The 22452-nt window shown below is 43.2% G+C and overlaps 1 protein-coding gene across 2 annotated transcripts in view; it reads left to right on the top strand.

The window, feature by feature from the left end:
• The window catches only part of LOC115499941 (guanine nucleotide-binding protein G(q) subunit alpha), a 316581-nt gene that overhangs the window by 284049 nt on the left and 10080 nt on the right, over positions 1–22452 (top strand). For both annotated transcript variants that reach the window (XM_030294228.1, XM_030294227.1), the window contains exon 6: positions 14184–14337. In XM_030294228.1, the coding sequence (XP_030150088.1) occupies positions 14184–14337 (154 nt within the window). The remainder of the gene's footprint in view (positions 1–14183; positions 14338–22452) is intronic.

The raw sequence follows: 22452 nt of genomic DNA, 5'->3' as shown, positions 1-22452 counted from the left end.
AAATAAACATTGAAGACTACAGTTCATGCAAACAACAGAATTTTACCCCCAAATCCCATAATCATACCTTTCAGTAATACATAAACCACGGCCAAGTTGTTTGAGTGTTTCATGTTCATTTTCTCTGCCCTCCCTCTACGTTGTCAGTCATCTGGAGGAATACATAATAAGAGCAAGGACACAGTAATCTACACACAGGTTATTATTGGTATCTTATTAACGAAGAATGTTTATAGAACTATTTTGTAAGCAACTTAAAGTAGCATGAAAACCAGATCTTCATCTACAAATGAGGACTGTTTCACAAGAATGTTATTGGTTTAAAATACCAGCTGTATGGCATTTAAACATCTGGAAAAGCATTTTTACGTGTGTGCAACATCTGGGTAAATAGATCTGCTAAAAATTAAGTAGCCCTCACACGAGAAATTAAGCAAGCGAATAAAGACGTTCTTTTTCTTACGTTTCATTCTCTGCGCTGTGAAAGGATGATGCTCTGTCCTTAAATAAGGAAAATGAATTGAGAAACGCAGTATCTAAGAATTAGAGAAACAAGTTAGGTGGGGGAGGGGGAGAAATTAGTCTCGAAGATATTAACAGATTTATGGGGAGAAACCTTAGTTTTGCTTTTATTTCCACATACATGTGCTTTACATCATACATGATCAATTCCTTGAACATAAATTGTAAGTAAATATACTCAAACTTACATATTTGGAATGTTACTAATAATTCCCATAGCTGTGATAGTTTTTTAAGTACGTACTAGCCGTGTTAACTTCCTTTTTATCAGCCTCCTCACCTAGGAAATAGGAGTCGCAACAGTATCTGCTGCTCAGATTTGGTTTAAGAATTAAATGCTGTTCGGGGCGCCTGGGTGGCTCCGTTCGTTGGGTGACCGACTTCGGTTCAGGTCATGATCTCACGGTTTGTGAGTTCGAGCCCCGCGTCGGGCTCTGTGCTGACGGCTCAGAGCCTGGAGCCTATTTCAGATTCTGTGTCTCCACCTCTCTCTACCCCTCCCCTGCTCATGCTCTGTGTCCCTCTGTCTCTCAATAATAAATAAACGTTAAAAAAAATTTTTTTTAATAAAAATTTAAAAAAAGAATTAAGTGCTGTTCTACACTAAAGATCAACAGACGACAGCCCACAGGCCAAATTGAGCTCCCTGTCTGTACTGTACCACTTGTACACTTGTGGTGTACAAAAGCAAAGATTGGCTTTTATATTTTTTAAGCGATCGAAAAAAAAATCAAGAATGATGTTTCTTGACACTTGAAAATTTTGTGAAATTCACATTTTCGCGTCCAAGACAGAGTTTTGTCGGAACCTGGCCACACTCCTGCATTTACGTATTGTCTATAAACGCTTTCCTGCTACGTTGGCAGAGTTGAACAGTTGCATCTGGGACCCTGTGGCCTGCAAAGCCTAAAATATTTACTATCCAGCCGTGTACTGAAAAGCTTGCCCACCCTTCTCTACGCTAAAGTGCTTTGAAAATGGCTGATACATATTTGTACTAAACAAATGTTATTTTCATGAAAAGTATTAAATGTTAAGTAAAATAAACAATATCACTCATAACCGAAAACCCATGTCAGAGTCTGAAAACAGTCATCATATATTATCCCTCAAAATCATACTAAAAAAAAAAAACTATTAATTGCATGACAAATCATTTATGGTTTGAAAATGTAAAATGACATTAGGAATATAATGTACTGAACTCATTTCACAAGGGGCTTATTTTCAGAATGGTTTTTAAAAAAATAATTTGGTATTTATTTCTTTGTTTGTTTGTTTGTTTGTTTGTTTGTTTTTGAGAGGGGGAGAGAGAATCCCAAGCAGGCCCCGCACTGTTAGTGCATAGCCCGACACAGGGCTCAAACCCATGAACCATGAGATCATGACCTGAGCCAAAGTCAAGAGTCAGATGTTCAACCAACTGAGCTACCCAGGTGCCCCTCAGAATGTTTTATACATTCCTTGTGGAAAACTGTTATGCCATCAGCTTACACATCCTCTCTCCTTAATTTTCTTGTCATACGACCAATTCTTCTGGTTACTGTTGTCCTTCAGTTCCAAACTTACTCTGATTCCCTATCTTAATTCTCCATTTTTACCCACTGTCTAATCCCTCTCAGTGGAAATTCTAGCCATAGTCCTGCATTCTCTGAAGGGTAGAAGGAGAATCTGAAGGGTGGGGACCAAGAGTTGTGACACAAACTTCGGAGTGTACGTGATCACAGAGAGGCCAGGTCAAGCGGTACCCCATTGAGAAGGGCTCAAAAATGCAGTCTGCACAAGTCCTTCGAGCTTATCTCTTAGGTCACACGACAAACCAAATTCTTCTCTTAGCATCAATGTCACCCTGTTGTATTTGCCAAAGAATTAGGCAACAACATGTTTCTGGGCCAAACTGACCCATCTATAAAAACATTTTGAGGCACTAAAGAAAATATTTTACCAAATTGGTTTAGATTCTTTTATTTTATCCCTGTTTTCTCTAGACAGACTTTCCTGGCATGACTGATACACCAGGAATTTTGCCCAGATTCAGTCTGATGTACGGATGTGTATGTAATTGATTTGTGTAGATGGGTCAAATCTCCCTCAGACCTTTTTAGGCTATTCAGGGTTTCCAAGCTGAGTTGTATCATCTGAGCCGGTTTCCTTTTCGGTCTCTTACCCCTGCATCCCCATAGCCTGTTTCTGTTTCTCTTTATCCACCGTCTCCAGCAGTTTGGCCAAGTTACCATTCACATCAACTATAGAATCAGAAAGTGGACAAGCGCAAAAAAAGCTGACATTCAGACACACCTTGCTCTTTGTGACACCTCTAGAACAGTTGGCAAAAGACTAGTTCGGGTTGAGCTATGACTTAAGTTCGCCAAGCTGGCTAGCACAGAAAACCGAGTTGGCCTTAAGGAAAAGAGACCCGGTGGGAATTTGTAATAAAGTAGAACTGTTTTATTAAGTTAGAAATATCAAAGCATTTTAATCGGATTTCAAACATGCTCCAGAAAACCTCTTTGAGACCCTCAACATTCAAAGTGACAAAAATTGGGAAAAATTCAAATGGTTAATAACTTCATTATGTAAAGGGTTGATACAAACCCATAACTAAACATTCAGAGCAAAAAACGAGCAGTTTTCATTAGCAAAGACGTGAGCAGACAATTCACCAAAAGGGAAAATACTTCCAGTGAGTAAATCTACTGGAAAATGTTCTACCTCACTGATATTCAAAGAAATTCAAAGCAAGACATTGAGTTGTCATTTTTTTCACCCTGTCATTTGATGTGTCCTTTCATGCCATGTGGAATTTGACACAAAAGATTTTGAAAGGATAGAACTCTCTTCTTGAGAGGGAATAGTAAAATGAATTCACACCCTACGACAGGGTGCCTAAGTTCATTCACCCTCTCTAGAAAGCTATTTGATCATCTGTCACCAAGAACCTCAAATTTTATAATGTACTTTGATATGCTGTTAATAAAGAAAATTATCACTATGAAAATCTGTATACAAAGTTGTAAATTATAATGTTATTTATATTAGTGCAAGCAGAGTGTTTTACAGTAGGGATTTGGTAAAGCTCACTGTAACTTTATGAAGCTATTTAAATACGAATTTTAAAACACAGAAAAATGTGTAGGATATAATGTTGAAAGCAAAATATAGGCTATATTTTATATACAAAATAATCACAGTTATTTGTTTTTTTCTTTTTAATGTTTATTTTTGAGACAGAGAGAGACAGAGCATGAATGGGGGAGGGTCAGAGAGAGAGGGAGACACAGAATCCAAAACAGGCTCCAGGCTCCGAGCTGTCAGCACAGAGCCCGACGCCGGGCTCGAACTCACGGACCGTGAGATCATGACCTGAGCCACCCAGGCGCCCCTTGTTTGTTTGTTAAGTAGGCTCCACACTCAGCCTGGAGCCCAACACGGGGCTTGAACTCATGACCCTGAGATCAGGACCTGAGCTAAGAGCAAGAGTAGGACGCTTAACTGAAGGAGAGAGGGAGAGAGAGAGGAGAGGGACTGAGTCCTCAGGTGTCCCTAATCATAGTCCTTTAAAATTGCACTGTGTAATATAGTAGCCACAGGTCTCACGTGACTAATTTTTAAATAAGATTTAAAAATTATGTCCTCTATCGCATCAGCCACCCTTCAAGTGCTCAGTGGCGACATGTCAGTGGTGGCTTCTAAATTGCATAGTGCAGGTCCAAAAATGACCTTCCATTATCTCAGAAAGTTCGTTTAGACAGCACTGATACAAAATAACCCCTAAAGCTGCATAGTTCAAAGACTGGAAAAAGTTAAAAGTAGAAGAAAAAAAAATAATAGTTTTCGGTGGGCATTTCAACCAAGGAATTTCTTCCTTTTTCCTGTTCTTTTAGTTTTTTAATTTTCTGCCATGACCATATTAATTTTATAATGGAAAATAAATCACTGGCCTTATTTTAAATACTTTTTTTTAAGTATTGAAAATGGGGGCACCTGGGGGGCTTGGTCGGTTAAGCGTCCAACTTTGGCTCAGGTCATGATCTTACAGTTCATGGGTTCAAGCCCTGCTTCAGGCTCTGACACCTCAGAGCCCAGAACCTGCTTCGGATTCTGTGTCTCCCTCTCTCTCTTCGCCTCCCCCACTCACACTCTGTCTCTCGAAAATGAATAAACATTTAAAAAAAATTTTTTTAAGTGTGGAAAATAAGTACAAGGATAGCTTGGGGAAAGCCAACTAAAATTTTCTCTCTAGAGTGATTTCTGTTGCTGCTGTTGACATTCAGGTCAGATCAGAATTTCAGAAACTTAGGTCCTTAGGGAATGGGGCACCGTGGAATTGGTATTCAGTCTTGGAAAAGTTTGCACACACCCATAATTCAGAATTCCTTTACCAGCATTTCCTCTGCCGTGCTTCACAGTTCCACACAAGTGGGTTACAAATGGAGTCTTTTGGTCTTAACCTGTGCTCTGGAGCCAACATGAAACACTCACTGTGTCTTACCAGTGATGCACAAAGAAAAGAAGAATCATTAGTGTCTCTGGAAATCATCTGTATTTTCTTCTTGGTTTCCATTTTCAGTTTGTATCTGGTTCCGGCTAAATCTAGCAAAGAAGTATCAAGTGGACCTTCAGTAAATGAGCTGTTTCTACACACACAATGACCTTGATGAAGTGTGAACATAGGCTCATTCAGTCGGGTTGTGCCTCTGGATTCTTGACATGTGCTGATGGATCCACGAGGGTGCAGGGTTAGAGTCCAGCCACTCAAGTGTCAGCCACATTCTGTAGGTCTGTCTGGTTGTTGCCTGGGCTCTTTCGATGGCTGCCCCAGTGCATGGCCACCAAGTTGGTTGTTGCTGAAATATTTTATGTGAATGGGGACATAACCCAAGGAGTTAATGATAAGTTGGAATGCTGAATAAGTTATTGTTCTGTCTATACTCTGCAAGTAAATCTGTATCTTAATTATGCAAAAATTTGTAAGTCTTTTCCAGTTAGCTCTAGTGAAAACAAAGAAATGACAGTCATCAGATTAAGCAAGTTTGAAATGTGGGAGTTACTTATCTTCATGAGATTTAAGCCAGAAGAAATGCCCAACGAACCAGCTAAGGGAGATTATCTGGTGCCTCGATACTTAGGGGGCAAGGAGTCACAATGAAAGTGACAGCCTGTGTGATGTAAGTTTGTGGTATAATAGAGCAATTTTTAAGAAGCATGGGAGGACAGCTGCTTTTGGCCATGAGATATCATGTCAGAGAGCAAGGAGTTGGTGATCTCTCCTGACCTGCTCGTGGAACCACCCCAAGACAGTAACACAGGCTATTGCGTGTGGATGGAGTACAAGAAAGATAGGAGGAAGGTCAATGAATTGAAAAGTCAATGACGTGAATACTCAAGGCATTAAATATTGAAATTGTCAGTCAGTGAGGGGTATTACAAGAGAAGGGATTTATGTGTATAAATCAAGGATAGACATTGGCTCACTGGCACATAAGCATAAAATTAGTAGGGTAATGGAACATAGTGTAGTTATAAGTAGAAAGATCAACGTGCTGTAAAATATTCTTTGCAAGGAATAGTCTTTGCTACTTGGTCACTAGATGAACTTTCTTATCTTCTCTCAGTGTCTAGGACCATGGGCTTCCACATCAGAGGGGTTAAACATTTGTCGTGTTTGCTTTTGCCCACGTTGAGGCCCTGCGTTCTCTTTAGTCTGAGAGTGTGACTGCCTCTTGACCGTTCCCTCCAGAGTCTCTTTCTGCCCTCTCTTTCACCCACTCTGGTTTCCATCACTTCACTTCATTCACAAGCTCCATCTAATCACCTGGAAACCTCAGCCCAGGAGGTACCAAGCAAATGCACTCTCTTTCTTTGCTTCTCTAAACATCCTGTGCGGTAGACTACTTTGACTCACAGGCACAAATTACAATATTAAAACCTTCAGGATCTGTCTTCCAGCCCGGAGAGTATGCCAGAAGTGGATCTCAAATAATCACTTGCAAAGATTTGCAAAGACTAAGAAAATTATGGAGGAAGTTACATCTGTCCGGCTGTGCTTAGTATCCTTATTATTTCTATTCCTGTCATCTGATTTAGATAGCAGAAGTAGGAAGGCCAGGCGCTGACTTTAATTATTTGTCATTCCAACTGTTCTGTTTATATGTTGTATCCATTTTCTTGGTTTGCGGTGGGGTTGAGGGTATTGAACATTTTTCAACATTTTGAAGATACTCCCCCTTTAACGTATGGACAGTGTTAGGAAGAAACGTTCTCTAAGTGAGCAGTTGGCAGAAACCTGAATGATTTTTCAGTTTCTTATAAACCACATTTTTCTGGATTTGAAAGCATGGTTAGAATAACTTCGTGCAATTCCAGGGAATAGAAAGATTTCAGTGGATTTACAGTTTGACCAAGGATTTGAGGTAAGCGAATCGCCTTCCCAAGAGGTTCCTATGTAGCAATTTTGCCGTCTCTGATAGTGGCCGTCGTTGCAAGCTGTTGTGTGCCAGGGTCACGGCTAAGCACTTGGCACGCATTGTCTCCTTCTGTCCTCTCAAACGTTGAGAGATAATAAGGAAACTGAGGTCCAGTCAGTTGTCCAAGGTCATACCAGTATTGGAGGCAGAGCCATGTTTCAAACTGAGGTCTCCAGCCCACAGCTCTGGCCCTTCCCTCCTCACCCCCCACCCCACAACAGGAGCTTGGCACAGAATGTGTTTTGAATTCTCGTGGCACTGACATCAGATAGGACACCTAACAACATGATCCTGCTGCAGGTACAAAGTCAAACTACCAAGCTTTTTCCTCAGTCACCGAGGGAGGAAAGAAATATGCAGAGGACCAGCTTGCAGATGTTTTTTCATAAGGCTTTGGAGTCCCTGTCTTTTGAGTTGTTGCATGTATACACCCAGTTGACATGTATCAATGAAATACCTGACAGAACATTTCCTAATTCCTTGTTAAAGACGTTAATCTTTCAGAGTATTCATTGTTTAAAAAAAGGGGGGGGTGCAATATTTGATAAGCTCCAAATGATTGTTTTAATTCACATTTTACGTTATCGTGGATCGTGTTAAAACTAGTTTTGTTTAAAATAGTGACCTTTAATAAGGCTAATTTACTCTCAAATGAGTTACATCTGAGAAGAAACAGTGACGCTCGTCAGAGCAATTCAAAGTGAAGAACCATATTTAAAACGTAGTGTTGTATGAATTCCTGAAGCATAAAGTCCTACATTGTGACAATCTCCTTTCCGGATCAATTTCAGAAGCAGAAACGGTGCCAGTCAGAAGGTCCCCAGGGTAGGGTCCCTGGGCTCCACATGTCCCAACATGTGCCAGTAGACGGAAAGAAGCCCCGTGAGCTCCTGGGCATGACAGTGGAGTGTAGGTGTGTGGCCAGCAGATGTCTGGACCTGTAACTCTGCACATCCGGGTTTAAAAATATTGTGAAGCACGATAAATGTGTGGCCCCTGCCCCCTCCTTAGCTGAACAATCAGTTACATTGCAGACATCTTCATGCTCTGTAGATCTGTGCCTCACTCCTGTAAGCCGAGCGTCTGGCTTTGGCCTTTTTCACAGAAAGCTCAAGGACCACAGAAGTGGGCACACAAGTTATGAACACAGAATCATAGTCACCTGACCAGTTTCTGGCGTTTATTAGTGTGTTTGTGGATCACTCAGATCGTCTGTACCTCTGATACCAAAGGGCTCCTCTGGGCCCTGGAGAGTTCATCCCCATTTCTGCAGGGTACACGGAACCTCGGGAGCCAGGTGAGAGAACTGATGGGTGACTAGCATCCCTCAGTGGCAATTCGACAGTCTGCAGGTTTACGTCTTCAGTGATTTAGTTTTGCGTTTAAAGTCTGCGTTCTAGATTGTATGGGGAATATAAATCAATGTGGTTTATCAACCCATCGGTAAGAGGGAAAACTACCAGCAGGGAGAGGCAGGCGGGTGGATGGCTTGTATCATGGGCAAGAGTTAAGGGTCTTAAACATAAGTGAATCTTGTGGGAAGAAGATGGATGTGTTGGCCAAGTAATCAGGAGTTGCAGACGTTCTAGAAATGGGCGTTCAGGCCTCTGGTGTGATGCTGACTTTTGCCAAAGGGAGATGCCAGCTGGGTAGAGGGGAAGCGAGGAGAGCAATAGCCCACTGAGAGAACGTCCGCTCTCCATGGGCAGCAGGACCGCAAAGGCTACAGATGTGAAATCGTGTCACTTCAGGCCCACTGGTAGTTGTTCATGCAGAGATTTGGGCCAGGTCATAGCCCGAAGAAAGCCAGCTTCCAGTTGGGTTCTTGGGCCGCATCCCCTGGATCCGGCCTTTTCCTCAGTGGGAGGGAGGTTTGTCCTTGAGCCAGAAGGAAATCAGTGATTCCTACCTCCAGGCAAATAACTGCATCTCGGTAAGCTGCACTTAAGTTGTCTGCTGGTGTTTCCCGTTGGACTTTACTGCCTGCCAACACAGAAAACAAGCAGGACTGCAGACCCAGCAGGTTGTTGTAGGAGCGACAGAGGCTCAGGCACGCGTGTCCTTCACAGAACTTGGCGTGTTTGGAACGTCCCAGCCCCCACCCTAAGATACAAACAAGGAGGACACATTTTTCACATTCTCAAGGAGGAGAATCTTCTTCATGCCCAAGTTACAGAGATCGGAAGCTCTGGTGAAGTATTCCCTACAGAAATCCCACAAATCTCTTCTCCAAGGGTGGTGGGTTCAAATTCTCCTGGGCTTTGCTTTTGTTCCCCTTTCCTCCTAGTAATCTCTCCTTCATCTAGATTCCACTCAAAACTGCCTTTGCTTTTAAGTCTTGCTCCTCCAGACCTTTCCTTCTCGTGTGACCCTAACCTCTTGCGTTTACCACTCTTCCGGGCCCATCCCGTGGACCTGTAAGCACGCACGCACCATCCCTCCTCTCTTTGTACACCCTCCAGCACCCCTTCATTCCCAGCTTCTAGCAAATGCTGTGTGTGTCCAGGAATTGTGTGTGCAGGGGTGAGGGTGGCAGGCCAATCCAAGGGGGCAGGGGAGCTCAGGAAGGATTTCTTGGGGGAAGTCCTGTTGATCTGGGCCTTGAAGGATTACCGGTGAGGACTGCATTACCAGCTACAGGTCAGCCACCCTTGTGTGACCGCTGTGACATGGAGCCCATTTTTGTGGAGAAGAGGACTCGCGTAGCAGTTCAGACAGAAGATGAGCAGCAGGGTCAGGCTGTGCTAAGTGGTGAATGCCGGAATGAGGACCTCAGGGCCTTTCCCTGGAGGCAGCGTTAGTCCTGTGTTAATAGGGGGGGTCGCGTAAAACAGCATTTTCTGGAGATTGGGGTTCTCGAGGATCGGTTGGAAGTACTGAAGATTGGGCGTGTAAGACCCCTGGCTGGTGGTTTGAACAGGGATTTTTCGGATGATCTTGCAGAGAAGACACTCAGCAGTCACACTTTTCTGCCTGTGATTACAAAGAGGGGATCCGGTAGCCCCTCCTCCCAGGGCCCCAGGTAGGGGTGAGTGCTTTTCAGTTTAAGACTCCGCCCCTGGATGGGTGCCAGCCCGGAGGGGGCAGGGAGGGGGAAATAGTAACTCACCCAATCGGCATTGTCTTAGCTCTTTTGGGCTCCTGTAACAAAACACCACAGGTGGATGGCTTATAAACAACCACCGTTTATATCAGTCCCGGAGCCCGGGAGGTCCAAGATCAAAGCGAGAGCAGTTGTGGTGTCTGGTGAGGGCCTGCTCCCTGGTTAACAGAGGACTGTCTTCTCCCTGTGTCCTCACAGGGCAAGAGGGGTGAGGGAGCTCCCCAGCATCTCTCTTATAGGGGCACTGATCCCACTCACCTCCTGTTGGCCCCACATCCAACATCATCGCATTAGGGGTGAGGATTTTACTTTTCCGAGGGCATTGATTGCATTCTCGAGAGTTCAGTTCTCGTGACCTAATCAACTCCAAAAGGCTCCACCTCCTAAAACCGTCACATCAGGGGTTAGGGTTCCGATATCTGAATTTTGGAGAAACGCTTTGACGCTATATCAAGTGTGGTCTGGGCCACACTTACTTTGGTCAGGGTGACTGCACAGAGACCAACCGGCCACCGAGCGCACTCATTGCCTGTCCCCAGGTGTCTCTTCCCATCCCCGTGGGGCTGCAGAGACCAGGCAGGACCTGGCGGGCCCATCGCTCTTTGCTCCCTGCATTCCAGCTTTGTCACCTGCATCAGGTTACACTTCACTGGGAAGGACACTTGCTTTCAGCTTTGGAGTAGTGGGTGGGGGTGACCAGAAGTCCAGAGTCTTTTTCGGTCTTAGGCCTAGGCCAGGCCCACCCCGTTAGCAAGGAGCCCCGTGTTTGGAACAGTAAAACCTTTACTAGTGTCCCTTTTGACTCAGCTGGTTAAGACCCCAAGAGCAGGGGAGTGTGACGTGTACCTCCCCCAAGACTGCCTTTGAACCCGTCTATAGAGGTGAACAAAACCGCACTGTTTCTCCCCGTCGGCCTTGCCCAGGCCTCCCACGTTGCTGGTTTGTTCTCCTCCTTGCAACCCCAGGCCCGGGCAAATCACTAAAAAGTTAGTGCCACCGAGCCTCCTGGCCCACACTGTCCCCTCCCAGATTGCAGCTCACAGAACGAAGTGGGTGAGGCCTCATCTTCTGCAGGTTCCACTGCCTTGTGAAGCATGGATGTATGCAAATCTCGTTTAGTTCATTTAGGATTTAGTCCAGGGGCTTTGATGTGTAGATTTGTAGATATCCACCCCCTCGACCCCCCCCCCACCCCCATGGCACGGAGGAGGGGGGAAGATAAGGAATTTTCACCATGGAACGAAAAGCAACTTACTGCATGAAGTCCGGATCTTAACTGGGAAGAATAAAAAGAATGAAGGTGGCGTGGTTAGGTTTTCATCACAGGACTTGCCCTTCTCGCTGCAAGAATGGAATCTGGTGCTGTCCTGCAGCACCAGAACCTGTAAGCCCTCTGCACCTTGCAGCCCCAGCAGCGTGCTGTGCATATCCCAGCAGCCTCCCCTGGCAGCTTGTTGCAAACGCAAAACCTCAGGCCTCACCCTGTGCTGAATCAGAATCCACGTTTGTTTTTAAGTTTATTTATTTTGAGAGAGAGAAAGTGCCAGTGGGGGAGGAGCAGAGAGCGAGAATCCCAAGCAGGCTCAGCGTTGTCAGCGCAGAGCCCAACATGGGGCTCAATCTCACGAACCGTGAGATCAGGGCCTGAGCCGACGTCCAGTGCTTAATGGACCGAGCCACAAAGGCGCCCCCAGAATCCACGTTTGAACAGGGTCCCCTGGTTGTTAGTAACATACATCAAGGTGAAGGCGCTTTCTGCAGCCCCATGCTTCGCAAAGCTGAGCCTGCACACAGAGGCTGAGTTAACACAGATTCCCGGGGCCTGTGCTGAGATGGAGTTTGTAGACCCGAGTCAAAGGTACAGTGTTACTGACGCTGCTGGTCAGCTGCCCACTTGGTTGGTCTGCAGCTTTTCCCTGAATCCGAAGCTCCAGCCAAGTAGCAAAGAGCAGCCCCCAGCTGCACGCACAGGCAAAGCTTCAGGGAAGCAGCCCGATCAGTGGCCCTGCTTCCAGAGTGGCCCGGAGTGCGGCTGCACCGGACACAGGAACGACCATCTAGGCAAGGCATCTCTGGAACTCGGCGCTGGGCTGGGTCCACTATCCTGGCCGCTATCCTGCAGGCTGGTGCAGGGTCCCGTCCCAGCAGACTCCGCCCAGAGCCTGGGAGCTCCAGCCAGTTCAGTCTTGAAACTCTTAGATCCCTGGACCGCTCCTCCCTTTTCCTGTCTTCTCAAAGCATCTAGCCCCTTGCCTTTGAAGGATTCCAACCAGAATGGCCCAAAGAGAGCCTGTCCCTGGGGATTCCATCCCCTCCCTCCTAGAGAATGCTAACTATAAGAACTATTTCTAATGGAGACTCACTGGTTGATGCCAGTGTGCACATACCCACCTTGAAAACAGGGCTTCTGTAAGGACCACAGTATGCCTTTCTAGATTTTCTCTAGCTCTAAGGAAAAAACAAAAGGTAACTCTTGCATCACAGGTGTCACTATTTAATTAATCTTCTTTAGGTTTTTAAAAAATTCTTTTAGTTCTTATTAGGACCTTTGCTACTCATCAGTACTGAAATTTTCAGCCTATAAAATCCCAGGCTCTGAGATACCATTTCTCAGTAAATACTGTTCCCAGGGTTTTAAATTTTACCACTGGTGATGGTAATCAGTAAAAGGCATATAGATAGAAAAATACTATTTTTAGAAAACATGTATGTAATTTATATAAAAGGGAAATGTATGTAGTGAAATAAACATTGCCCTTTGAGCCATGAAGTCATCTTTCATTGTATCAGACCCGTGGTGCATCAGTATTTAAATATTTCAATAGGCATGAAGTTTAAAGGTTGAAGAAATTGGCGATCGTGGGGTTTACAAGAGTTGGTAAAGATCTGTTTTGGCAAAGCATGTCTTTCCAACTTGATTTGAAATGGTGCACTTGACAGAAGGAAAGAGCAAGACATATTCAGGATCTAGAAAATTTTCCTTGGTGAGCCGGGTTTCCTGGAGATTTCCTGGAACTACAGTCAAAGGGTTATGCAGAAGAGTGTGCTTGGCCTTTGTAACCCTGCGCTCGGAAACTTAGGGAACCTTCTACGTCAGGAAGGCAGACTCTGAGGAGAAAATACTAACAGCTTGAACTCCTAGTCTTCATGGTCAGCCCTGAAATATTTGTTCATTCATCTCCTTTTAGAAATTTGGGAGGGTGGTATATCCAGATATATCAACTGGAAGTATTTTATATACCAAAAAAACACAGCTTGAACTAGCTTAAAAACCAAAGGATACTAATTGGCTGATGTTACTGAAAATCCAGAGGCAGAACCAAGTTCAGGCATGGTTTGACCAAGGAGTTAAAACCAGGTGAGCAGGACCTGGTTTCTTTTTCTGTTTCAAGACAGTTGCTCGAAATTCCTGAGGCTACCTGAGTCATCATCCATGAAATCAAGGCGCTCTCTTCCAGAGCTCCCAGAAAAAGTCCTGGGGTTGATGGGACCCGTTGAACTGCTTAGGTAAATTCATGACCATAAAGCAGAGACAAGTAGTTCCAAGTGATGTGGGCCTGAACCAAGCTGGCTGCCATGGGAATAGGATGTTTTGGCTTAAACCACCAGGCACCCACCCCTGTGAGCAGTGGAGGGAGGAGGCTCAACCTCAGGCAGGTGTCTTCATTGCCAGAAACTCGGTCATCACACGTAGCACTAAATCAGGGGGCTGGAAAGAATCACCTGTGTGTCCAGGAAGACGTGTTCTCATACACCAAGGCTTTTATATCCCCAGAGAAAGGAGGACCTCCCGAATCTGCCTTTGTCTGTGACCTGGGGGGGGGGGGATGACTTAGAGGTGAGTGTGTCTGTGGGAGGAAGAGCTGGTCACCTGCTGGTCAACCTGAGAGTTTACTTAATAAAGGAGCCAACGCAAGGCATGAACCTTTTGCATGTAAATCCTGATAACAGCAACTACAGTCCAGCCCTAGGCTACAAGAGTTGAATGCGTACAGAAGATGTGTTGGACTTCCAAAACAAACACTTCACAGATTGAGTAATCACATAATTCATGCCTTGTTTTTCTGATGGTTTTTTTTTTTTTTTTTCAGAACCGAATGGAGGAAAGCAAAGCACTCTTTAGAACAATTATCACATATCCCTGGTTCCAGAACTCCTCGGTTATTCTATTCTTAAACAAGAAAGATCTTCTAGAGGAGAAAATTATGTATTCCCACCTAGTTGACTACTTCCCAGAATATGATGGTAAGTCAGTGCTCTTCAGCCAGCCCAGTAGCTGGGGATCCGTCTTGCCCCCCAAGCAATGCAAGAGCTCATGCAGCAGCTTACTGTTGCTGCCTTGTGCATGTGTGATTGACGAAGTACAAATTATTGTTGGCCTTGCCCCATAACCACCTGAAATGTTTCAATTCCCTGACAATGCTGAAAGTTATAGCCAAAGAAAGCAACTTACATGTTTTGAAATAAGTGTCTCAGAAGAGGGAACAGCCCCACAGTTTTGACCAATCATGTATCAGTCATTACAGTTGGCTCTTTCTTTCGGCAACAGCTGGCTCTTACCTCTCTATGGAAAGAGAACACAGTTTTGTGACAAGAACCCATGCTCTGAAATCACTCTACCCAGGTTGGCATCCAAGTTTTGACACCTCGTATTGCTAGAACCATGATGAAGTCACTTAATTTCTCTGAACGGTAGGACCAAACTCATGCAGTCGTCTTACAGGCTCTAACAGAGATAACATATGTACGACATTTTTAGCATGATTCCGGACACATGGCGAGTGTTAGCAAATATTTATTTGGGGGAGGGGGGAAGGTGCTGCATGGCCTGATGCAATCCTATCATCCTTCGGGATGGCACCGACCCCTTGAACTCTTCCTGTAGTGCTTAGAATCCATAACACCCACATCAGTACCCCAATGGCTTTGCATTATTTCCTTACTTACAAGCACTCCTTATAAACAGATCTTGCCTACCCAGCTAGAGTGTGAAATCATCAATGACTAGATAGGACACCCAGCCATTCCGAGAAATAGTTGTTGACCGGTAACAAAATGCATCCACACCAAGCCACTCTGAAACAAGTCAAAGAGTCACAGCCACCACCCGAAAGAGCTTTTATGACAGGATACACACACATCTCCCCATACATACTGCAGTCTAGATGAAGAGTGGCAAACTGTGGCCTGCCACCTGTTTTTATAAAGAAAGTTTTATTGAAACAGCCACACCCTGTTCATTTACACACAGTTTTTATGCTTTTAACAGCAGAATTGAGTAGCTGTGACAGACTCGTCCACAAAACCTAAAATATTTACTCTCTGGCCCTCTTTTAATTGAAGTATAGTTGACACATAACGTCACATTAGTTTCAGGTGTACAACATAGTGATTGGACAAGTCTGTATGTTGTGCTGTGCTCACAAGTGTGACTGCCATCTGTCCCCATACAGCATTGGTGACTGTATTTCCCTACCATTGACTGTGTTCCCTTTGCTGCGCCTGTGATCCCTGGACCTCATTCCACAGCTAGAAGCCTGAATCTCCCAACCCCCCTTTTGTCATTTTCCCCACCTCCCCCATCTGCCTGCTCTCTGGCAGCCACCAGTTGTTAGTATTTATGGGTCTGTTTCTCCCTTTTGTTTATTCATTTGTTTTGTTTTTTAGATTCCATACAAGTTAAATCATATACTATTTGTCTCTCTCTGACTTACATCACTTAGCATTATACTCTCTAGGTCCGTCCATGTTGTCTCAATGGCACTGTCTCATCTTTTATTATGGCTGCATAGTATTCCTCTGTGTGTGTGTGTGTGTGTGTGTGTGTGCGCGCGCACACACACACACACACACACACATCTCCCTTATCCATTTGTCTATTGATGGACACTTACATTCCTTCTGTATCTTGGCTATTGTAAACAACACTACTATAAACATAGGTGTGCATGTGTGTCTTCACATTGTTTTCACTTTTGCCAGGATTACGGATCATATGGTAATTCTATTTTTAATTTTTTTGAGGAGTTTCCATACTGTTTTCCACAGTGGTTACACCAGTCTGTATTCCCACCAACAGAGCACAAGGGTTTCTTTTTCTCCACATCTTCGCCAACACTTGTTCCTTGGGTTTTTATTTTACCCATTGTGACTAGTGTGAGGTGATATCTCGGTGTGGTTTTAATTTTTATGTACCTGTTGGAAAAATGTCTATTTGGGTCCTCTGTCCACTTTTAATCAGATTAACTGTGTTGTTAGTGTTGAGTTGTGTAAGTTCTTTATATATTTTGGATATTCAACCCTTATCAAACGTATCATTTGTTTTATGGTTTTAGGTCTCACATTTAGGTCTTCAATCCATTTTGAGTTTATTTTTGTATGTGATGGAAGAAAGTGGTCCAGTTTCATTATTTTTCATGTAGCTGTCCAATTTTCCCAGCACCGTTCATTAAAGAGACTGTCTTCTCCACATTGTGTATTCTTGCCCCCTCCATCATAGAATAATTGATCATATAAGCATGGGTTTATTTCTGGGCTCTCCATTCCATTGATCTATGTATATGATTTTGTGCTAGTACCATAGTGTTGTGATTACTACATTTTTTTTTAATTTTTTTTTTAGTGTTTTATTTTATTTTTGAGACAGAGAGAGACAGAGCATGAGCGGGGGAGGGTTAGAGAGAGAGGGAGACACAGAATCAGAAGCAGGCTCCAGTCTCTGAGCTGTCAGCACAGAGCCTGACGCGGGGCTCGAACTCACAGACGGTGAGATCGTGACCTGAGCCGAAGTCGGAAGCTCAACCGACTGAGCCACCTGGGCGCCCCGTGATTACTACAGTTTTGTAGTAGATCTTGAAATTTGGGATTGTGATATCTCCAGCTTTGTTCTTGTTCCTCATGATTGCTTTGGCTATTCAGGGTCTTTTGTGGTTCCATACAAATTTTAGGATTGGTTGTACTATATCTGTGAAAAATGCTCTTGGTATTATGATAGGGATTTTCTGGAATCTGTCGATTGCTCTGGGTAGTATGGACGTTTTAATGATACTAATTTTTCCAATCCATAGGCATGGAAAATTTTTCATTTGTTTGTGTTATCTTCAGTTTGTTTCATCAGTTTTATAGTTTTCAGAGTACAGATCTTTCACCTTCTTGGTTCAGTTTATTCCTGGGTATTTTCTTATTTGGGGCTCAACTGTCAATAGGATTGTTTTCTTCATTTCACTTTCTGCTACTACATCATTAGTGTATAGAAACACAACTAACTTTTGTGTATTAATTTCGTATCCTGAAACTTTACTTATGACTTCTAGTAGTTTTTTGTAAAGTCTTTGGGGTTTTCTCTGTAAAGAAATACAGTGTATAGGAGCACCTGGTTGAGCAACTGACTCTTGTTTTAGCACAAATCGTGATCCCAGGGTCGTGGGATCGAGCCCTGAGTCCTGAGAATCCGAGCTTGGGATTCTCTCTCTCCCCCTGTCCCTCTCCCATGCATATACTCTTGCTCTCTCTAAAAATGAAAACAATAAAGGTTTTATTAAAAAATGCAGTGTACACATAGTGATGGTTTAACTTCTTCCTTACCAGTTTGCATGCCTTTTATTCTTTTTTCTTGTCTGATTACTGTGTCTAGTACTGGGAGTACTGTATTGAATGAAAGTAGTGAGAGTGGACATCCCGATCTTTGGGAAAATGTTTTTCCCTATTGAGTATGACACTAGCTGTGGGTTTTTCTTATGTGGCCTTTATTATCTCGAGGTTATGTTCCCTCTAAGGTAACTTTGTTGAGGATTTTCATCATGAACAGATGTTGAATTTTGTCAAATGCTTTTGATGCATCTCTTGAGATGATCATATAGTTTTTATCTTTCATTTTGTTAATGGGATGTATCACATTGATTGTGAATATTGAACCACCTTTGGATCCCTGGAATGAATCCCATGTGACCATGGTGAATGATCCTTTTAGTGTATTATTCAAAGTGGTTCGCTAATATTTTGCTGATTGTTGCATTTAAGTTCATCAGAGAGATTGGCCTGTAGGGTTTTTTGGGTTTGTTTTTTGTTTTTGTAGTGTCTGTGACTGGTTTGGGTAGGAGGGTAATGCTGACCTTGTAGAATGTATCTGGAAGCTTTCCTTCCTCTCTGATTTTTGTAATAGATGGATATAGCCAATTCAGAATAGATACTAATTCTTTTTTAAATGTTTGGTGGAATTCACCTGTGAAACCACCTGGACTTCTGTTTGTTGGGACTTATTTGATTACCAGTTCCATTCTGTTACTAGCAATTGATCTGTTCAGATTTTCTATTTCATCCTGATTCAGTTTTGGAAGATTGTTTTTAAAAATTTATCTATTCTAGATTGTCCAGTTTATTGATATATAATTTTTTGTAGTAGTCTCTTACATTCCTTTGTATTTCTGTGGTTGGTTGTTACTTCTCTTTGTTCCTAGATGAGTTTGACTAAAGGTTTATCAATTTTATTTTTTTAGTCTCTATTTCATTTATTTCTGATCTGATGTTTATTATGTCCTTCCTTCTAATCTCAGGCTTTTTTGTTCTTTTTCTAGTTCCTATAGGTATAATGTCAGATTGTTTGAGATTTTTGTTTCTTGAGGTATGTCTGTATCATTATAAATTTCACTCTTAGAACTACTGCATATCAAAGATTTTGGAACTTTGTGTTTTCATTTTCATTTGTCTCCATGTATTTTTTAATTTGCTCTTGGATTTCTTTGTTGGCCCATGGGTTGTTTAGTACCATGTTGTTTAGCCTCTGTGTGTTTATGTTTTTTCCAGTTTTTTTCTTACTATTGATTTCTAGTTTCATACCATTCTGGTCAGAAAAGATTCATGATATGATTCTAATCTTCTTAAATTTATTGAGACTTGTCTCCTGAAGAATGTCCCATGCACATTTTGTTGGTTTTGGATAGAATTTCTATGTCTGGTCTAATATGTCATTCAAAGACATGGTCTCCTTATTGATTTTCTGCCTGGATTGTGTATTCATTGATGTACATGGGTTTCAGAGTCCCTTAGTATCATTTTATTACTGTCAGTTTCTCTCTTTATGTCATTAATATTTGCTTTCTGTATTTAGGTGCTCCAGTGTTGGGTGCATAAATATTTACAATTTTTTTTATCCTCTTGATGGGTTAACCCCTTTATTATTATATAATGCTCTCTGTCTCTTGTTACAGCCTTTGTTTTAAAATGTATTTTTTATCTGATATATGTATTGGTACTCTAGCTTTTTTTTTTTTTTTAACTTTCATTTGTATGGAGTATCTTTAGCCGTTCACGTTCAGTCTGTGTCTTTAGGTCTGATGTGAGTCTCTTGTAGGCAGCATTTAGAGGGGTCGTGGGTTTTTTTTCTCCGTTCTGCCACCCTATGTCTTTTGATGGAGAATTTAGACCATTTATATTTAAAATAATTGTTGATAGGTAGGTACTTATTGCCATTTTGTTAATTGTTTTGTTTGGTTGTTTTTGTAATTCTTCTCTGTTCCTTTCTTCTGCTCTTGCTCTCTTGTGATGACTCTCTGTAGTGTTATGCTTGGCTTTCTTTTTATTTTTTGTGTATCTATATTATAGGCTTTGGGCTTGCAGTTACAGGATTCATATAACACCTTAAGTATATAGCAGTCTGTGTCAAGGTGACAGTCGTTGAAGTTTGAACACATTCTAAGAGAACTTTTTTACTTCCCCCTCCACATTTTATGTAAATATTCTCTCATTTTATATCTTTTTATTCATAATTTTCTTCTAATTATAGCCTTTTTCACCTAAATCTCTTTAACATTTCTCGTAAGGCCATTTTAGTAGTGAATTCCTTTACCTTTTGTTCATCTGGGAAAATCAGTATCTCTCCTTCAATTCTGCATGATAACTTCACTGGTTAGAGTATTCTTGGTTGTAGGGTTTTTTTTATTCCTTTTAGCACTGTGACTATATCATGCCCCTTACTTCCAGCCTGCCATGTTTCTGCTGAAAAATCATGTGATAGACTTATGAGGTTTACCCTGTATGTTGCTTTTTGCTTCTCTCTTGCTGCTTTTAAAATTCTCTTTAACCATTGACTTTTAATTATTGTGTTTGTGGGCCTCCTTATATTCATCTTATTTGGGACTCTCTGTGCTTTCTGACCCTAAATATCTGTTTCTTTTCTCAGGTTGGGGAAGTGTTCAACTTTTACCTCTTCACATAAGCTGTCCGCCCCTTTCTCTTCTCCTTCTGGTGCCCTATAATGCAAATGTATGTTTGCTTGATGTTGTCCAAGAGATCCCTTAACCTATCCTCATTTAAAAATTTTTTTTCTTTTTACTGTTCAGCATATGTGCTTGTCACCGTGTCTTCTTCATCACTAATTTGCTTTTCTGCATACATGTATTTACTATTGATTCCCTCTAGTGTATTTTTCACTTTTTTATTGTATTCTTCAATTCTAGTTGATTTTTTAAAAATATTTCCTCTTGTTAAAGCTCTCACTGAGTTCTTCCAGTCTTCCGTCCAAGGCAGTGAGCATGTTTATGATGCTTAATTTTTTTTCATTTTTTTAATATGAAATTTATTGTCAAATTAGTTTCCATACAACACCCATTGCCCATCACCCACTTTCCCCTCCCTTACACCCTCCCCATCAACCCTCAGTTAATTCTCAGTTTTTAAGAGTCTCTTATGGTTTGCCTCCCTCCCTCCCTCTCTTTTTTTTCCCCCTTCCCCTCCCCATGGTCTTCTGTTAAGTTTCTCAGGATCCACATAAGAATGAAAACATATGGTATCTGTCTTTCTCTGTATGACTTATTTCACTTAGCATAACACTCTCCAGTCCCGTCCACGTTGCTACAAAAGGCCAGATTTCCTTCTTTCTCCTTGCCACGTAGTATTCCATTGTGTATATAAACCACAATTTCTTTATCCATTCATCAGTTGATGGACATTTACGCTCTTTCCATAATTTGGCTGTTGTTGAAAGTGCTGCTATAAACGTTGGGGTACAAGTGCCCCTGTGCATCAGCACTCCTGTATCCCTTGGGTAAGTTTCTAGCAGTGCTACTGCTGGGTCATAGGGTAGATCTATTTTTAGTTTTTTAAGGAACCTCCACACTGTTTTCCAGAATGGCTGCACCAGTTTGCATTCCCACCAACAGTGCAAGAGGGTTCCCGTTTCTGCACATCCTCTGCAGCATCTGTGACACTTACTTTAGTATATGTGCTGCCAAAGAGAGCACTATGACTGTTACTTTAAACTCTTTATCAGGCCTAGTGTTCATCTTGATTTCACTTTAGGTCTTTTTCTTAGCTTTTGTCTTGTTCTTTTGTTCGGAGCATATTCTTCTGTCTCCTCTTTGTGTTTGACTTTGTTTCCATGAAGTAGGCAGAACAGCTACAGTAGATGGAATAGTCTTGTACGTGGTCGTCCCCTGTGTAGACTGTGTGTGCCTGCTGACTTTGGAAGGAGCTCTGGGTGGCATGAGCTGGGGATTCCAGAGCACCTCATGCTGGGGTTGCCCTGGTGGTATAGCCGGCCTCTCCATACAGGCAGCACCGTAGCAGAACAGTTAAAGCTGAAATGAGTGCAAGCTGGGGGATCCCGAGGCTTTCCACACAAAGGGTGCCTTGGCAGGACAGTTAAATCTGAAGGCAAGACAACGGAAGAGGAAATAGGTTCAAGCCAGGGGTCCTGGGGCTGTCAGCACAGGGGTGGTTCCAGGGCTCTCCACTCAGAGGGCACCCTGGGAGGACGGTTGAAGTTCAAGTCGGTACAAGCCAGAGTGTCCCAGGGTAGTCAGCACAGAGGGCCCAATGGCCGGAGCCAAGAGAGGGTACAGGTCTCCAGGCATTCCAGGGTACTTCCCAGAGGGCTCCAGAGCGTGGTGCCCTGGCAGGGCTGCTATGGCCAAAGTGGTTGGAACCTGGAGTGTTCTGATGTGCTTTGTTCTTGTGTCCTCTTGGTGTGCTGGCTAAAACTCCAGTGAGCATTGACCAGGGATGTGCCCGTGTGCTTGGTGCTGGGGCCACCCAGGTGGGACAGTTGGGACTGGTATGGGCTAGGGGCCCAGGCCTCCCTGAGGCAGCAGGCCAGCCATGGCAGCCACACGCTACTCCTGTCATGGTGGAGGCCACATCAACTGCGGTACTCCCCAGCCCCTGTGACCAGGAGAGAGTGCCAGCAGCACCCCCGTCTTTTGGCAGGTCCTAGGGCTGGTCCCTTTACATTCTAGTTACCCTATTGGCCCACGGCTTGTTTTTCTGGGCCCATAGACAGGTCTGCCCACAGCCCCTCGGTACTATCCCCTCCCCCCTGCAGTTGGTAGCGTTGTGGGGGGACATCCCCCGCGTTACCGTGTCTCC

The sequence above is a fragment of the Lynx canadensis genome, chromosome D4 (assembly GCF_007474595.2).
Source record: "Lynx canadensis isolate LIC74 chromosome D4, mLynCan4.pri.v2, whole genome shotgun sequence".
NCBI lineage: Eukaryota > Metazoa > Chordata > Mammalia > Carnivora > Felidae > Lynx > Lynx canadensis.
The sequence above is the reverse complement of the archived record's forward strand: the minus strand, read 5'-3'. Positions and strand labels throughout refer to the sequence as shown.